Source organism: Cryptosporidium ryanae, assembly GCF_009792415.1.
Source record: "Cryptosporidium ryanae isolate 45019 chromosome Unknown contig_15, whole genome shotgun sequence".
In the NCBI taxonomy this organism is placed as follows: Eukaryota; Apicomplexa; class Conoidasida; order Eucoccidiorida; family Cryptosporidiidae; genus Cryptosporidium; species Cryptosporidium ryanae.
The window spans coordinates 56,512-75,731 of NW_027125571.1; the positions used below are offsets into that span (position 1 = coordinate 56,512).

Consider the following 19,220-nt stretch of genomic DNA (forward strand, 5'->3'; position numbering starts at 1 on the left):
TGTAACCTTAGTTTAAACTTGTGAATATTCACCTAGGTTACATTCTAATTATATATTCGCCTTAAGATTTAATCCCTCTTATCTTACTAATACATAGTTTGACAGAACTAATATGACATGTGAGGTACTTGTTAATACATATTTGTATGTGCATACTTTTTACATAGATTTATAGGTGATTATCAGCACATTTATTTTGGCATTCAGTGTAGATCTGTTAAGTGAACTGATTTTAGTTGTTGGTTTAAAACCTGACTTAAATAATGCTTCTCTTTATTATTCGATTTGGACTTTAATTAATTCGAGCGAAGAATAAATCTCTAGGTGACACTGTCGCCCCATCCTTTTCATCATTAATTTGTCGGCCTTTATGCGTTCACGTGAATATAGCTTTCTTTATTTCCTCAGTAGTATTTATTTTAAATTGAACGAATCCCGGGATCTACACATACAATGATTTAAAAAACACTAAAATGAAAGAAAAATGTACTAAAGAGGAGATGGGAATCGAAACATCAACTAGTTTTAAATATAGTTCCTACAAACATTAATTTACTATTATTGTGAATAATATATTTGGATTTTTTTGTTTACATTAAAATTTATTCACCCTAGGAACGTGAAGTATTATTTCCATCGAGTATGTCTTCAATAGTGTCTAATAGACTATTTTCTTGCTTTTCTTCCAAAATATCAACAGAATTAAGGTATAAATCAAGTTTAGATTTGTCATATAGTTCCAAATTATAACCGTATTTACTCATTATTTCAGGAATTTCTCTCAAATAAAGTGACTCTTTACAAGAATGAGAAATAGCTCCAAAGGGAGAACTCAAAGCTTGAGGCGAATACATACTGTTTTCATCATTTAATGATTTGTTTTCTTCGATATTTTTTAAATTGTATTCGTAGTCCAAAAGAGCAGATGGAACCAAATTTCTAAGAGTCTTTTTAAATTTTGCTTCTAAATTCTCCAAAAATAAATTAAAATCATGTTTATGCTCATTGTAAATGACTTCAAGTAACTTTTCAACGTACTTCTTTGAGTATTTTACATTTGGTGAAAAAATAGTCGGTTTACATTGTACATAGAGATTTACATGTACATTTTCAATATCGCAAAATTTACCTGAAATATTATTGTTATTGTCTCCATTTATCTGAAATATTAAAAATAAATAATCTAACAGCAAATTAGGATTCAATTCAACCACTGGTTTTTGAAATCTCGTTGGAACCCACTTATTATTCAATTTGCTGTATTCATATTTATGTGGAACTTTATAAAATGTAAAATTGTATTCCTGATGTATATTAATTGATTTGTGAATATTTTGCTCTATTTCAATGTTATCAAAGGAAAACAAAGTTAGTGTACTGCTACCTTTTGGGTTTTTACTTGTATTTATGTACTGATTTTTAACTATTACTTTGCCAGAATACTTATTTACAAAGTGTGTTGTGAGAGTACAATTTCCATGTGTTTTTATTGAATATATATATCTTGTATCAAAATAGCTATTATTCGTATTGTTTCCATTTGTAAATAATCTGCAATTATCTAAAATACTACCCTTAGATACCTTCTTCCATTCGAAAATTGGCTCAAATATATTTCCAAAAAGAGAATTACCTATTCCATAATTAGTTAATTTATTTGATTTTCCTATAAATATTGTTCTATATAATTTATCGTAACTGATATGCTCAAGTGCTCTTTTTCTGTCTCTCTTTATTACTCTGCTAACACAATCATCATTTGATAAGTAGTCCTCACAATTTATATTACATTTTCCACATGTAAAAGCCTCCAAATAAGGTTTGTTTTCAGAAGGTAGTGATTTAGTACTAGATAGTATATTTCTGTAACTCGACTTTAAACAATCACATTCCTCACATATTTCCAGCCCAGGAATTCTCCTAAGAAGTGCCTCTTCCTTATCAGAAATCTCACTCTCCTCTTTTATTATGTATTTTTTTACCTTTATGTCACCTGTAGTACCTTCACCCCTTACTTGAACCGAGTCATTTCCTAAGGCCGATATCACGTTCAAAACAATTGTTATACTTATTAATAGAGCTATTGACTTGTACGTTCTAAGATTATTCATATGGTTCCATTATTCTTCCGTAAACTCGCGTTATTTTAATCTTTTGTTTCTGTCTGTTTTCTTCCTTTTAATAGCCTACGAATTTGCCTTTTTAAAACTACTAACCAAATCAAAAACCAAAGCTAAATAAATAAACCACAACTAAAATCTAGTAGTAACTGTGAATATTACATTTGACTCCTTGTATTTATTCAAAATGCTAATATTCCTTTATATGCAATTACATTCCTACCCTTGTATTCTCCCTTTATTTATTTAGGTACTCTGTGACGTTTTGGCGCCAATATATATATATTATTTTGATTAAGTTAAACTAGAATGTAAGCGTGATTGAGGTGGTTTTCGTCCCTTTTAATTTTGCGTTTTAACACACTTTATTTGAGCAAACACAAATATAATGTAAGAGATTTGCCAGAAAATTTGACGTGATTACTGTGATCCTTTAAAACAACGAAGCGACCACTAACACAGTAATTATTGTCGGTGCTTATATTGATTCTTGAAAAGAGATGTGTGGTGCTATTAACGAGATAGTTTAAACAAAACAAAGTTAGCATTTTAAAACTTCGTCTTGTTAAATAATGAGTCAAAATAGATATATTAAAAAAAAGTTAACAGTATCTGCATACCTAGTCATAGACAATGCGTTATTTAAGTTTCTAATCTGCTTAATTTAGTGTAAAAAGAGATAACAGTATATTCTCTTAATTCACTCTGCTTGATATAAACTGGCTTTAAATCTTTACTATTCGAATTCACCGTTTATGTCAAACTTCATAGTCGGATCTTGTTCATCATGGTATTGGAGATTCATATCTACACTAAAAAGAACAGATGAGATAGAATTCTCATCGTCTGGCTTGAGCGAAACATACGAAATGATGCTGTAATCCTCCAAAAGATTTGCTAAAGCAATGTTTAAGGGCATCATGTGACTTGGAGTGACCTTTTCTAGATCCGAAACCAAAGTCAATGAATCTTTTTGCAAAAAAGTCAATACAAGCTCCTCGTCTTGTACAATATCACACTTAGTTATTACGTTTATGTGAGGTATTTCAAGTTGTATCATTGTACTTAATGCCGAAACAGATCCCGCTACAAACTTACTAGAATCTGTCAGAAAACCAACATCTAAGCAATAAACTCCACATATTCTGAAGTCCCAAATTTGCAATGCATTTACCAAAAGCTTCATTACTGGCAAATGTGTAAATAACTCAATTTGCCCTGGACAGTCAAATAGAACGTAATCGTTGTCCCCGAAATTGTTGTTTAATTTCTCCTCCAGCCAATCAAGATTCTCAACTAGATATTCCATTGCAAAAACCTGACTTCCGTTTGGACCCAAGTTAGTCTCTTCCATAACGTCATCCAATGAAATCAAATCTCTGATGTCCAACTGGCACAAGTAATTGAAATTGTCTGCTGCAGGGTCCAAATTTACAACATGGCATGTTCTGCCTATAATTTCACAATGTTTTTGTATTATCGAACAGTAAGTTGATTTTCCAGATCCTGCAGGACCAACGACCAGTTGAGCAAATCTCATTTCTAGTAGAATAATATCCTGGTCTATTCACTTTTACTTCTGATATGTATCTGCTGTTTTGTCCAGGTCAGATGTGTATTTGCACTCAATTCCATAAATATTATACACTCTAACTATCACTCTGAAATACCACGTGATCTATTGATTTTTATTGCAGTATATTCATCCTCTTATCGCCTTTTAATTTGGAACCAATAGTGGCATTCAGTCACTTATTAACTATTCAGACAAACCCGCACAATCGTTGTGTACTTGGCGCCGAAAGGGTACCGGCAATAAATAGATTAAAACCTTTTGAGAGAAGAGGTTATTAAGGTTTATATGAAAAATGTCGAAAATAGACTATTCTAAATGGGATAAGATTGAATTAAGCAGCGAAGATGAGAATAATGTTGACTTGAATAGCTCTAACTTGAATTGTAGAGTTACTAAATTCGAGACGCCTCAAAAAATCACCATAAACGGGAGCGATAAAGAGCTTATAGGGGATGAAAGATTAGATAAAAGTAATGAATATTTATGTATAAATAATGAAAATGAACAAGATTTTACGAAAAAAGAGTTGTTTATATCAAAGGATAAAGATCCAAAAATTGAAGATTATGTTTGGTGCAGGAGCTCTAAAACTGGACATGAATACGGTTGGACACAAAATGGAAATGAAGTTAAGTTGCTTATTCCAATAGAAGAAAGTGTTCCTAGTAAGGAAGTTAGTGTTTTGATTGAGAACAATAAAATTCTAGTCAAAGCTAAAAATAATGCAATACTATCTGAGGAGTTCGAATACGAAATTAACAACAGTGAGGATTGCACTTTTTGGTCGATTATTAAACCAAATATAGAGAAGTCAAATCACAAAAACAAAAAGATGATTTTTATTGAGCTTGAAAAGAAAAAATTGGATTCAACAATCAGAATCTGGTGGAAAAGCGCATTTAAAGGTGGACCTGAAACTATAATTGATAAATTTAGAAAACTATCAGAGAAAGAAACGGATAGAAATACAAAATTCAAAGAGGTATGGAAAAAAGCTCACGAGGAATTTAAAAAAAATATTAAAAATAAACGCATTAACTTGATTTAAATTAATTTCTATATTCAATTGACCGTCAGTCATATTTACTGTTTCCTTTTTTGAATTAAAGACCTGTACCAATATTCAATTTTTGAATCATTTTTATTATAATGCTTTGAATTCAAATAGTCTATTTCCATTATTATATACATTAAAGACTGAGACAGACTATTTAATTCTTTACTTATATTCTTACTATCATCAAACTCATTGTTATACAATACAAGAATATCAAATATACTTATCAAGTATTTAACGTCAACAAATAAATTAATATAACCAAATGTTTCGATTTCTTCTATATCAATTATCTGTCGTTTAATACTATCAAAAACTATTACCGATACTTTTTCAATTATTTTAGGTATTAAATTGATTTCAGAATTAACAAAAAATTCTTTTACAATGTTGTTTTCTGTATTACTATTAAATGTTGACTCAACTATAACTGCTATATTCAGTAAATATTCACCTATAGATACCATTAGATTTGAAGGTTGTATTTTGTTTTTTTCTATGTAAGTTATGACTTTGCCTTCTATCTCCTCTACTCTGTTTGATAATTCATTATCATTAATTTCATAATTTAAATTTCTATTTGTACACCACAATTCAAGTCTTTTGTAACCCTCCAAAGAAGCAAGTATAGGATAAGAACAACATTGTGACATTATTTCTATTGAATCCAATGAAATTTGTGATATAATTTTGACCGACTCCAAATCATTCACTAAATCATCTATATATTTATTTTTTAAATTTTCTCCATTGCAAAACAATAATTTATTTAACTCTTCATTCAATTTTTCTGGAATTGAATTTTTTATACGATTAAATATTGAGTATTGACTCAAATCCATTTCTGCCCTCACCAGAAATAATTTCAGTGTAAGCATAAATTTAGTATTGTAATTGTCATTGTAACTGTTTACGTTTTGGTTTTTTAATTCATCATTACCAGAACTAATAATAGGACCATCAAAATTGTCATTATCGTCGTTATTTCTATTAATATGATTACTATTAATACTTAGATCAACAGATTTACAATGAACAATGGTGTCAAATATTACATCCTTAAATATTTTTCTTGTTTTCAATATTGTACAATAAAACAAAAAACATGAATTTAACAACTCTTTATCCAATGAATTAATTATTGTCATGTTACCATTGAGTTTTAGACTTAAATTCTTTACTAAGTTTAATGTCTGCGTTCTTATTATATTCTGTATTGGATTTAGTAAACGTATTAATTCATTCTCAAAATAATATTTTGCTGAATAGTCTATCATATCTACGAACAATAATATATAGTCTTTATTAGGTAATGGTTTCATTATATTAATGCTCATATTGCCACTGTCAAACGCTTTATCTTTCTTGAATAAATGATTTATTCTATCAATCAAAAAATTATTCATAGATTCTATTTCCTTTGAGTAATCTGCTATATTTATCTTACTATTTATAACAGAACTCATATCAATAGATATTTTCTTCAATATTTGAAGTATAGACGAAATATCACACAGTAGTATTGACTGAACTACATTATTTCCACTATTTAAAAGCATTTCCGATATATTGTTCATCATAGATTCATCATTTAATAAACAATTAGATATAATACTTTTAATGCTATTATTACTATTTTCATTATCTATATTTTCATTCATAGAAATATTATCACTTTTATATTCGATATCGTTATATATTATCACATTTAAACCTTTTATTACAGATACCAGTATTCTCTCACAAACTGTATGTATTTCTCTTACATCAGTAGTTAATATGCTATCCTGATTAATTCCAAATATAGAATCATTATCAACATCATATTTTTCACAATCATTTTCCGGAAATATAAATATTGAATTCGTTATTGTTATTAATATTGTATTCAGGAACTCCTTTATATTATATAGACATACTTCTATCAAAGTATTTATTATTTTATTAATAAAATCCGATATCCTATCTTTAAATCTCATAAACAAGTTATCTATTATTTTTTCTCTTGTAACTATTAATTCACTAAACCAACTAAAATACCTTCTTATTGCATCATCCTCACTTATTCTCAGCATATCCTGAGAAATATCTATTCCCTCCAAGTCTTGAATTGAAGATAAATATATTATTTTAGTCAAATTTTTATTATTATTTTCATTAGTGCTGTCAAAATCAACATTTCTTCCATTTTGAGATCCAAAAGTCGTTAGTGACCAAACCAAATTCCAAACTAAATTAATTTGATTAACTAATATATCAGCAACATATTCATATACCTTTGAATCTTGATCTAGTTTTGAGTAAATGTTTAATAAGTCAAACAATGATTCGTTGTTTGGATCAAATATAAATAAGTTCAAAAATATATCGTCTAATATTGATATTACACTCTTTTCCAATAATTTGAATCTTTCTATTCTATTTAAAAACTCTGGTATAGACTCTAAACTACTTACTAGTAATTTTAATAAACATATCTTATCAATAATGTCGTAAAATTCTTCTCCTTGACCTTTAATCAATGATATAAAATTGTCTTTATCTTTAAGTACGTATTCTATCTCTGACAATAATGATTCAAATTTACTATTATTTATTAATAACTTCATTACATTTTCTAATTTTTCTTTTTTTTCAAAAAGTGTTATTATTTCTTCTATTAAATTATTATTCTTATATTTTTGCTCGGTTTTTGATATCACGCCTGAACATTCATTTATTTTATTGATTAATGTATTCATCGCACTCTTATTATCGTCGCTAGATGATATGAAATCGCTTAACATATCATTTATAGCCTCCATTTTTGATTCTATTAATTCAGTATACTCAGTCATTATTGATGTGCATGATTGAGATATAGTTAATAGTTTGTTTTCCAAATTATCTGCATTATTGCCTTCATTATGTGCCTTTTCTCGTCTTAATACATTATTTAACCATACAATTGCTGAAAAATTATTTTCATTCAGTTTTTTGAGATCTATCCTTCCTTCCGAATCCATATTAATTCTGTTATAAGTATATAAAACACGATATTATTCTTTTAGTATTCTGCCCTTGTTCATTCAATTTATTATTGCCGCTGCTAAGTGAAGCACAAAAATACCACACTTAATATAAGTTAATATTAAGGAAAAAACGATTACTATTCTCCTTATTTGCCAATTTTACAGCTCATTTAATTTATTAATAATAAACTATAAATAATTTATAATTAATTCTTTAGATTTTTAACTTATTTGAAACTAAATGCTGGACGTAAAAATGAGTAATTCATTAGTTTATTGCACAAATTAATAATATTTCGTCACATAACTCGCATTTGCTTCAAAATAAGATAATAATATTAAAACTCACCTTTTTATCACTATTGAATTGTCCGTCTATCCTGTTATTCTGAAACTGAAGTAAAAGTTGTATTATATTATTCTTGCTACTCTTAAGTATATTAACAATGTCATTGGATTTCTTGGGATTAGCTATAAATAATTTGAAGATATGAAATGCTTCAAATGAAATTGTTTCTAAATTTGATGATATTAAATTCATAAATATTTTTAAGTATTCACAATTTCCTGAAAATAATGTCATCGTTTTAGACAACTCTTTTATTGAAAGTAATTGATTTAATAACCTTAATCCATATCTTTGTGGAACATATTCGTTAGATTGTATTAAATACTTAAATATATTATTAAAAAATGATCTATTATTCTTTAATATATAATCATTTGTTATTTCTGGTGAAATAAATAAATAACAACGCAAAGTTGTAATTGAATCTGAAGATATGTCAAAGCAATGATTGCCAGATAATCTTATTAATTCAGTTAGTAATTCATTTTCGTATAATATATTTTTAATTATTTCATAGCTCTTTATCTTAGCTGAGTTAGGAATTTGAAATGTTTTATTTATTTTTTTATCAATAATCTCTGAACCTTGTGTAAGATTTAATAATGTCGATATGTCCCTTAAAACCTCACCTATCTTATATGTGATTGGAATTACTTGATAATAGTTTATGAGTAATTCGAAGAATTCATAATTGTTATTATTTATCCACGTTAAAATTATATATCTTTCATCATATTTGTTATCTGTTTCATTTTTAATTATGATTGAATATTGAAAATTTCTGATCTCAAGAACAATTAAAAGCGATATTATACCTACCCAGAGTGAAATTTCCTCTTTTGACATAAAACCAATCATGCATGTCACATTTAATATAAGTTTATTGCATATAATCTCAGTAATGTAATATATTCTCTCATTTATTTTTATCATTTCTTCTAATTTCTTAGTAAAAAACTCAATATTCTCTCCTTTAGTGTCTCCTGCTTCTTTAGAGGTCTGATGATTAATTAATTCTGTTAATTCTCTCTCTTGCTGATATATTATATTTGAAAGTATTTCCTTTATTATACTGAAATTTTCTTTATTTAAATTGTCATTATCCTCAGATACTGCTGTATTTAAAATTTTATTATCAAAATTAAATTTATCTAATATTTTTTTTCTGGTATTCCTATTTGATATATCCTCCAATTTTTCATCATTTTGACCAACAAAAATTGAATTATTTACCAACCTTAAAATTTCACTATTTATTTTATCGCATTTTTCTTCCAAAATCAAACTCAACTTTCTATATCCTTTATCCTCGTCTAATCTTAATTCGTTGTATCTCAAAGATTCGTTAGACTGTTTTCTTGTTATTTGTAGCCAACTGAACATCTAAAATTCATTAAAACCCTAATCAGTTTACCTAAACAAATCAAAAGACGGATAGAAATGACTTAATATATCTTTAACCTGTCTTGCACTAAAAAAATATTCCTCAAATCAATTCACAAATAATATATGAACATATATGAGTACTACATCAACTTTAATTATTTTATTTCACATGTATCATACAAATGTTTCAGTGAATAAAAGTGCATGCGCGGTAAAATGCCAAATTCATCCACATGACTATAATGTGAACAACGACAATAGAGGCTAAACTAATGAAACTAAACTTTACGAGAAATGAAAACCCTAAATATTCAACATTATTGAAAGAAGTTCCATTTTTTGTTACACTCCTTATGTTTTGATGCTGCTTAAGTAAATGATTATACTTGTAGGTGTTTAATAAACAGTACTCAATTGTTTAATTGAAGTACAGCAGAAATTGAATCACTGTAGTTAACACTGATAAAATTAAGCCAAACCCCCACTTAAAATGTTATGTTTGTTTAAAGTATTTACTTACCAATCAATAACATTAAGACAACATCTCAAATAAAATGATTAGTTCATATCAACGAACGGAACTCCGGGACAAAAAACAATTTGAAACAACGATATGTTTCTTTGACTATTTAGTTTATTTTATGAGATTTATTATATCACAGCTCTTCTTAAAGCTGATTTTTCTGATATCAACTTTAAAATGCCTATGTATATTTCTTTTTCAAGAATTGTGCCTATTACTTTACTGTGAAAATCAGAGTATCAATAAGGAACACTTTATTAGGTATTAAGGTATGATATTTATTTCTATTTTTATGCTTACTTACAATATTTGCTGTCAACATGTTTCGGCTCGTGTAAGAATCTGGCATAAATGGTCTCACATTATAAATTTGAGCTTCAAATTTAAATATTATTTTTCTATAAAAACATAAATCCAAGAGACTTGTTTACAATAAATTAAAACAAAATAGTGGTGTTAAAACATTTGCTTTAAGGCGAAAGATGATAGCCTCTATATCAATTTGAAATAAGAACTTTTACTTAATAACGTTCAGCTACTATCTACTGTTATACTCGCTTAAAAATTTTCCCTTATCATTTACGTATGTTGTTTTTGTGTTACATCTTTCTCTCTTGTAACCGTAATTCTTCATATGTCACCTGCTTTTTTAATGATTCTCAACTTTACATAGATTTCTAAATAATAAAAAAGGAGTGCTTAGAATCGGATCTTTTAAACTACAAATTAAAACTTTTCAACTAATAAATTTCATAAATTTAAGTGATCTTTTTGATTTTTTTATATGCGAAACTGATCATAGATGTTTAATTCAGTACCTGAATTAAATGCATGTTTATCAAACATCATAAATGTGACTAAATGAAATTCAAGCCCTAACATGGGAGAAAATCATTAATATTACTTATCAAGTTTTGGTTTACAGACTCTTTCACTCATTGCAGCTCTATATATAGTTTAGAGTCTAAAAACTACCCGTACATGTGATATATAGGTATATTAGTTATAGCATGTAATTAAACAGCTAATACTGAACTAAAATAATAGTTTTCGTAACATTTTTAATATTACTATTAATTGTACCAGTAGTACCTATAGTTGAGTTTAAGAAAAGAAACTCCAGGAAAGGATCAATAAAACATCATTTTTGTATCTGAATATATTTATTTGAATTTAAATGTAATCCTTTTTATCATTGAATTAAACTTTTACTTATAATTGAAATCATCCTCAGAATACAGAAATGTGGCAGTGAAGGTCATCAAAACACAACAAAAAAGATTTAATTCTAAAGTATAGAAGTCAAAAAGTCAACTTAACATGTATTTTAAGGGATAAGGCGAATAAACTAAATTTCTAAATATATAGACTGAATATAATTGATAAAGAAATGCATTAGTAAAAGTTATAAAAAAAAAATAAACAAGTGGACAACATATCTTCTAATCAAAAAGATATATAGATAACACAGAATTTAACAATAAAAATGATACTAATCTAATTATCATCGTTTTTCGTCTGAGTGGCATCTAACAACACCTTCTAGATCTAGCATTTTCGTCATCCTTATTAGATGAAGATAATTGAGTTCTAGGAGCTTGGATTCCGGAGGATGTCATTGTGCTTGGATCTATAGTACCGTCTTCTATTTTGCTTAATATCAGTCTAGTTACTTTCACAAATACTTCCTCCACACCTTCACCAGTCAATGCGCTGGTTTCCAGAAACAATATATCGTTTTCTTGAGCGCATCTACTTGCTTCTAAGAAGGTAACTTGTCTTTTATCTTTTAAATCTAACTTGTTACCGACACCAATTATAGATATATCCACTCTAGCTAGTGTCCGTGCGTCTGACAACCAATTTACTAAGTGATTGTATGATTCTCTATTAGTGATGTCATACACTATTAATGCTCCTGCTGCTCCTCTATAATAAGAGCGTGTAACCGATCTATATCTTTCTTGCCCTGCTGTATCCCATATTTGTAGCTTTATTCTTTTTCCTCCAGCCGTTATTATCTTCGAGCCAAACTCCACACCTATTGTATGTGAAGATCCCTTTTTAACTATTTATTTAAAAAATTATGATTGTCTTATTTAATATTACTAAAAACAGTCAAACTTACACTTATTTTCTATAAACTGATGAAGCAAACATGACTTTCCTGATCCTGCATCACCTATAACTATAAATTTAAATAGATAATCATACTGTTCCTTTTCTTGTCTAGACATTTCTTTATCTTATCTCTCCTTATATAAAATACAAATATATGATATATGTGTATACATATATATCATATAGTATCTATTCAAACGTCTAGAATATACTCATATAACTAAAACTAGAAATCTATTCTAAAAAACAATAAATATTTATTGTACCTATATTCTTTATTTATATGAAATGAAGCTATTCATAATCATTGTTATTTTAACTTATAATTAAAACTTACTTTTTCATAAACGACACAAATATAACTCAACTTGACTTCCTTTATACCTTTCTTCCCACTATCTATTAATTTATATATCTGTATTTCCTTCCTTCTCTAAGTTAATTATCAACACTAAAATATTTCAATTTCTATTTGATAATTATGTATATTTATTATAATTTCCTTTTTGTCATTAAATATTTATTATTAATTCAATATACTAATATGTTTCGAATATAATGGCTCACAATTACAGTGTTAGCGCGTTTTGGCGGTAAAAGATCATGGAATGCTTCATACAAGACTACTACGGTGCTACTTGAGCTTAAATTAAATGAGAGGCTTTTAAATGCAAATTCTACTCGTCATTAAATCAATTTGATTTTTAAATAAATCAGTTTAATTTAGGTATATGGTGATAATTATCACATTCTACATTTATTTTTTCGTTATACCTTATTTTCCTATAAACAATGTTGACTTGTATCGCACTACTACGGAAAAAAAAAGAAAGGACGTTTATTCATCCATATAGATCTAACACTAATGTGCTATCCTTACAATTTTATTTTTAATCCTCATCTTTTCTTCTTTAGATTAAAAAATAAAATTATTTTTTCTTTATTCGAGTTGGTTACCAATAAAAGGTACATGTGGATGGCATGCATGCATGCACACTCAATAAACTAATTGTTAGAAATACCAATATAATCATTAATAGGTTTTTATCATCGTTATTGAGACTTGGAGTACAAGTGTTGAACCAATTGTAACAAAAAGACAGAGAATAGAAAAAGTCGAAATGTAAAAAGTTAGTGGATACCATATACTATGATATTACATTTATTATATATTTTAAATCTTTAAACAAAAAAAAATAAGTGTACTTAAACCAGGTTAAAGGGAGAGTTGAATATAATAAATACATATTAATAATCCATATTAATAAAGGAAACGGAAAAAAGGATATTTGGGGGGGGGCGTAAAAAGAACAAACATGCATATATCCTAATTTAATCAAGATCAAACGTAAAATAACAGTTAATAAAAGGTAAACCGCTATTTAATTATTTAAATTATAATATATTTAAATGTGACAGATATGATACCAATTAAATAGCGGTAAATGAAATATCATGCAAAAAAATAATTTAAATGTTATGAACTAAAAAAAGTGGATGTGGAAGGATATTTATTAGATTTAATTGATATTTTTTTTTATTCGAAGTTTCACTTTAATGGGATATACTATCTATTCTTAATTTTGAGTCTTCCAGTATATCAAAGTGAGAGCGATACTTAAAGCATTGGGATAAAAAAGTTAGTATATTATCTAGTTTATACGAAAAAACGTGATTATATGTACTAGGGGTTAAAGAACAAAAGCATAATAAAGTTGTTTAATGATGTAAGATAACACCTTGAGCGTTTTTAGTAGAAAAAAGGTATAAAATATACATTCTAAGTTATCTCACGAATGTACATTATTTAAAGCTTAATATAATTTGTTGTAAACGCAGGTAAATACAGGTAAAGTAAAACAAAGAGAATTTTGTTTTAAGAATAACGGAAAATGAATATGAGTTCTCAAATAGATAACGGTGAAAATGTAATGGATAATCAGGTTGATAAAAAAGTAAGGATAGTCAAACATTCTAATGATTTAAAAGGGGTACTTTCAACATTAGAAACAACAGATTCAATAGATAGAAGTGTTAATATACCGTACTTAACACAACAACAAGAACAAGGTATTAATGGCAATATAACACCTAGAAAATCATTTAAAAACAATAATTTTGATATAACTTATCAGAATAATGACATTATACCAAATTACTACGAATCTTATTCTTCAGCAATAAACAGCACTGACAGAACTACTGCACCATCTTCCAAATTTAATAGTCATTTTAGATACGATACATCAGCTTCAGTTTCCAATTTAAGCCCTAATGGAAACGGATATCAAACTCCTTCAGATAGGTTGATTAAAAGGAGAAACACATTGTGTACTTATGCAGAAAACCAATATAATGATAATAATTGTAATCAGAATCAGTTAAAGAATTTCCATGTTGGAAGCAACAATTTAAATTCCATTAATGGAATTGGATTTAACAACTGTGACAACAATATTGGAAATGTTGGTGCAAAACCAATTTCAAATGTTGATTTAAGTACGAACTCCAATATAAATGCCAATGCAAACAACCCACAATTAAATGCCCCAGTGTTGTTGTCCGCAGTACTACAGGTTATTGCTTCATTACAAAGATTAAAAAACAATAATTCACAAAACAACGTTGACGTAAGAAGTGACAATCAGAGTTACAATGAGGCATCTTCGAGCAACAATATTGTAAATGGTAATACTGCTTCCCAAATACTAGGAACGAAGTTGCCAGGAGTTCATCCAGCGATAGCAGCTTTAGCCCTTGCATATTCACTTTCCGTAGCTACTTCAAATCCAATTCAATCTAGGGATTCTAATAATCTTCCCATTAATAATTTAAATATAAATTCCGAAGAACTACTTCAAGGATTAAACCAATTGATATATGAACGAATTAACAGTCTAAATCTGAATTCTAAACTGAATAGCGACTTAAGTAAAAATAATGTTATTAAAAATAAATCTATTTCAAAGGAAATTAATAATCAATGTTGTAATAATGTCAGCTACAATGTAAAGAATGAAGTTAGTAACAATAATAATGCGTATAATTTGAATCTCCCACCAATGGATTTTATATTAACAGAAAAAACGACTGAAACGAAGACATATGGTGATCTCAATTTTATGGATAATGGGAATAATATTAGTAAATGCAATGAACTTGACTTATTCGAGTATTCAAATTACGGTGAGGGCAATGGCGAGGATTCTATTAAAGGCTATTATGGCAATCTATATAATCATAAGATGGAATATGACCAAATAAAGCTAGAGACGAGCAATAATTGTATCTGGGATGATTTGTCCTACAACTCTTCATTGGAATCAATAGATTTTGATACAGCTTACTCCAGAAAACACGCATTTATAAGAAATGAACTTTTATTTAAATACAAGCCTATTCTTGAAATTGAAAGAGGGAGTTATTACTCCAGTAGAAACAAAATCAATGCTAACAAAAATGCTTTGAACAACTTAAACTACACCAACGATCAAATCATGAATAGTAAATTACATTCAATTTGCGATGATTTCTTAGTAAAAAACTCCGAAGAAAAAAATCCTATAAATTCAATTAACTCTCTATTACAAATAGTTAATGGTTTCAACAACTCGAATAATCATGATGGTAAGAGTATGAATAATAATTCACAAATGTAAATCCTCGGGGTTTAAACTATTATTGTTATTATAAGTTTATTTTAGTTTTGATGCTCGCTTAAACCATTTATATTATTTATGTGATGTTAGAGTTACTGAGGTCGTTAATTGAAGTATTACCGGAAAAATGGCTACTTTGACCAAACTCCGAATATAACTGTGTTGTGCTATTTCCATTCACGTTTTCAACATGATTTTGAAAAATACCACTATTTTGCGATATTTGTGGAAATCTTTCATTATTATATACCATATTAACATCATTGCAATATCTCACTTGGTTCGCTTGATTAATGAAAACGTTACTTGGATAAATATTGTTGTTTCTATCGTTTACGTAACTATGATTATTGTAAATATTAAAGCCATAGGTATTTAGGTATTTGTTATTTTGACGAACATTTAGTGCATCGTTTATATTGTTATGAAAGGTCTTTCTAATATTTCTGTTGTTAACCTCCCTTATCTTATTGACACATTTCTGTTTCATGTATTTAACATTATTTTTGCACCTATCATTAGTGACTTTATTGCTGGCACTTTTTATCTTGCCAATTGAATCCTCAATGCATGACTCCTGTACTAACCCCAAATTCTCGTATTTTTCAACAAATCTTTTATTTACATGTTCAACCTTATCATATCCTATGTCGTCGCCACTCTCATCCACGCTACTGTCCTCACCCTCCTCCAATTCACTTCCTGAGTTGTTGTTATTGACAGTTTTGTTCCTTTTGACAGTTTCTTTTGCAAATTCTTTACCTAAGAATAACGAATGAACACTCTTTCTATCTAAAGGTACACTGTTTCTGTTATTTATGTTTGATTCAGATAAACAACTTCGTTTAAGCTTGCCTCCCTTACCGAGTACAGTTGAATGTCTTCGATCGCAATATATTTTAGTTCCAACATTAAGAATGCTTGAATCAACTTTATCCTGCTTACTTAGTACATAGAATGGACTGTTTATGGGCCCAAATGTGTCTATTAATGTTCCTATAATTGTCTTATCTTCTAAACACAACACTGAACCTAAATCAAGTATTATTCCAGACGGATCACCCTTTATTATGTATACGCTATTCTTGCCATTTACTTGATAATCACATACTTCTGAATATATGTCTCCCACATATTCACATGGTAAATAATGGTCGACTTTTTCAGGCATATCTATGACTTCTATATTAGGTAACCAATTTCTTATTTCATCAAGACCTAACCTGTTTTTCCCGTTGAACTTTTCCCTCATATCCGCTCTTATTTTGTGATTGTCATCACTTAAATCTCCAAATTCATCCATGTCATGAACGTCTTCAAGGTCGTCATTTTTATCAGCCTTGTTATCAACATCTAATTTAATGCCAAACTTACTCAAGTACTCATTTGATAACTTGCCACTATTTCCTATACTAATATCGTCGTTGTCGCTGTTAGAGGTGTATTTATCCTGTTTGATTTCACCAGAAAAGCCACTACTTGTGGAGTGCTCAGGATGATTGTTCTTATATCTATATCTCATTTCATTTTTAATTAACTCTTTTATTTCAACGTCGCATTCGTTTTCGGAATCTGACGATGATTCGCTCGAATGTTCATTATCTGTCAGTATTTTAGACAAAATCTTTATTTTGCTATCGGTATTGTCCACTTCTGATAATATTGATTTGTATTTGATATTCTCTAGCTCGGCGAATTTTGAGGCCAATAAAAGATCGTCTATTTCAGTCTCACCATCTATTATTAACTCTGAGTCGTCTTTTTCCATTTTGAACAGATTTATTGAATATTAATAATACACAACTATTATTTATAAATGCGTCATTCTCTTTTTCATCTATCCTTGACTTATTTATGATACATAAACTAATAGACCAGTCTCAAAACGACATGTTTGGCGCCAACTATCTCGTACGCTATTTATGTCATTCTTTTGTCGGGCTGTTGGCCTGAATATATTGCAACTACCTAAAGATAATCCATAGTTTATATTTAACAATTTGTTTAAAGCTCGCAGGCTGCTGTGGTTTTTAAAGGTATTGTTAAACACTGTTTTGTGTGTATATAGCCTCAATCATGCATAAATTAGACGTCTTACAAACCAGTTTTCCTGTGAAAAACGGAATCTATAATAGAGAAGTATGGCAATTTGGGAGTATGTATCTATATAAAGTGTCATACACCATTCTTAAATTTTACTCTGCTTTTGTCCTCTAGTTGCTTAAAATTCTGAGTTAGTGTTTTGTCTAGTATGCAAAGTACCGGCAATTTGTCACCTGCATGCAAATTGACTAGATTACAATTATCCGGGTTCTTGATCCCACATTAACACTTAATTTACAAAAAAGAACTACAAAAGCGAATTCTGTCAAACAATAAATTAGAAGTGTTAAGTATATCAATAAGATACGCGAATATACTTAAGAATTGACAAACAAACGAAGAAACAAAGCTCTTTGTTAGTTCAATTTCATTAAATTACAACTTGTATGCCATTTAATCCTAGGAATATAAGGTCGAATTGAATATTAATCTGGATTCCTAAATCATTTAAACAGAAACCTTGTTTGTACTAATGGCAAGGAAATCAGAGAATTGTTTGTATGGTGATGGAGTAAATGAATATTCCTTCCATAAGTCAGGTGTTAAATAAGCATATGTGCTCTTCAAGGCAGCAAAAATTGCCAACATAAAGTTCCCTCTAGTTTTGGTGCAACCACATGACGATGTGAAACAATCCTTAACACCGGCAAATTGCAGCATCTTTTTGGTAGTTGGGGCACCGACAATAGCCGTACCTCTTGGAGCAGGAACCAAACGAACAAGTACGGATCCGCATTTACCACTAACCTTCATAGGTACTGTATGTGGTTCACCAATTTTATTCCCCCAGTAACCTCTCCTAACAGGGATTAAGGACAATTTTGCTGCTATAATTGCACCTCTAATTGCTGTAGCAACTTCTTTGGCACACTTAACACCAAGTCCAATGTGCCCATTAAAGTCACCTACAGCTACAAATGCCTTGTAGCGTGTTCTCTGACCAGCACGTGTTTGCTTTTGAACAGGCATTATCTTCATTACCTCTTCAGATAATTGAGAATTGGAAGAAAAAAAGTAATCTACAATCTGGTGTTCTTTTATTGGTAATGAATGAAGATATATCTCTTCAATTGAATTGATTTTGCCATCGCGAACTAAACGACCTAATTTAGTTACTGGAACCCAACTTTTCAATTCATCTTCTACTGGAGATGCGCGACTTCTTCCTCTAGGACCTTTTCCTCGAGATCCTCTATCACCTCCTCTTGAACCGAATCCTCTCCCAAAACCACCTCTTTCTGTAAATTAAGAAAGTTTAAATCAGTAAATAAATTATATGAAAGCTAAAACATACCTGATGACATATTCTCAAGAT

General features: G+C 28.9%; 9 protein-coding genes across 9 annotated transcripts; 2 read left to right on the forward strand and 7 right to left on the reverse strand.

Moving 5' to 3' along the window:
- Positions 1 to 611: 611 nt before the first annotated feature.
- Positions 612 to 2,111, reverse strand: FG386_000602 (uncharacterized protein; the record flags this gene model as incomplete). Its single annotated transcript, XM_067339946.1, has 1 exon — positions 612 to 2,111. The coding sequence occupies one exon, from the start codon at positions 2,109 to 2,111 to the stop codon at positions 612 to 614; it is 1,500 nt and encodes a 499-aa protein (XP_067195625.1).
- A 745-nt stretch (positions 2,112 to 2,856) lies between these two features.
- On the reverse strand, positions 2,857 to 3,660 carry FG386_000603 (MinD type ATpase; the record flags this gene model as incomplete). Its single annotated transcript, XM_067339947.1, has 1 exon — positions 2,857 to 3,660. One exon carries the CDS (start codon positions 3,658 to 3,660, stop codon positions 2,857 to 2,859), a length of 804 nt encoding a protein of 267 aa, XP_067195626.1.
- Positions 3,661 to 3,988: 328 nt separating this feature from the next.
- On the forward strand, positions 3,989 to 4,744 carry FG386_000604 (nuclear move domain protein; the record flags this gene model as incomplete). The annotated part of the gene is made up of 1 exon (XM_067339948.1): positions 3,989 to 4,744. One exon carries the CDS (start codon positions 3,989 to 3,991, stop codon positions 4,742 to 4,744), a length of 756 nt encoding a protein of 251 aa, XP_067195627.1.
- Positions 4,745 to 4,779: 35 nt separating this feature from the next.
- FG386_000605 (uncharacterized protein) lies at positions 4,780 to 7,758 on the reverse strand (the record flags this gene model as incomplete). Its single annotated transcript, XM_067339949.1, has 1 exon — positions 4,780 to 7,758. One exon carries the CDS (start codon positions 7,756 to 7,758, stop codon positions 4,780 to 4,782), a length of 2,979 nt encoding a protein of 992 aa, XP_067195628.1.
- Positions 7,759 to 8,083: 325 nt separating this feature from the next.
- On the reverse strand, positions 8,084 to 9,496 carry FG386_000606 (uncharacterized protein; the record flags this gene model as incomplete). Its single annotated transcript, XM_067339950.1, has 1 exon — positions 8,084 to 9,496. One exon carries the CDS (start codon positions 9,494 to 9,496, stop codon positions 8,084 to 8,086), a length of 1,413 nt encoding a protein of 470 aa, XP_067195629.1.
- A 2,055-nt stretch (positions 9,497 to 11,551) lies between these two features.
- On the reverse strand, positions 11,552 to 12,259 carry FG386_000608 (uncharacterized protein; the record flags this gene model as incomplete). The annotated part of the gene is made up of 2 exons (XM_067339952.1): positions 11,552 to 12,090; positions 12,151 to 12,259. The coding sequence occupies 2 exons, from the start codon at positions 12,257 to 12,259 to the stop codon at positions 11,552 to 11,554; spliced, it is 648 nt and encodes a 215-aa protein (XP_067195631.1).
- Positions 12,260 to 14,035: 1,776 nt separating this feature from the next.
- On the forward strand, positions 14,036 to 15,802 carry FG386_000609 (uncharacterized protein; the record flags this gene model as incomplete). The annotated part of the gene is made up of 1 exon (XM_067339953.1): positions 14,036 to 15,802. The coding sequence occupies one exon, from the start codon at positions 14,036 to 14,038 to the stop codon at positions 15,800 to 15,802; it is 1,767 nt and encodes a 588-aa protein (XP_067195632.1).
- Positions 15,803 to 15,878: 76 nt separating this feature from the next.
- FG386_000610 (homeobox-containing protein) lies at positions 15,879 to 17,570 on the reverse strand (the record flags this gene model as incomplete). Its single annotated transcript, XM_067339954.1, has 1 exon — positions 15,879 to 17,570. The coding sequence occupies one exon, from the start codon at positions 17,568 to 17,570 to the stop codon at positions 15,879 to 15,881; it is 1,692 nt and encodes a 563-aa protein (XP_067195633.1).
- Positions 17,571 to 18,352: 782 nt separating this feature from the next.
- Positions 18,353 to 19,209, reverse strand: FG386_000611 (40S ribosomal protein S2/S5 DSRBD RNA binding domain; the record flags this gene model as incomplete). Its single annotated transcript, XM_067339955.1, has 2 exons — positions 18,353 to 19,143; positions 19,200 to 19,209. 2 exons carry the CDS (start codon positions 19,207 to 19,209, stop codon positions 18,353 to 18,355), a joined length of 801 nt encoding a protein of 266 aa, XP_067195634.1.
- Positions 19,210 to 19,220: the final 11 nt, after the last annotated feature.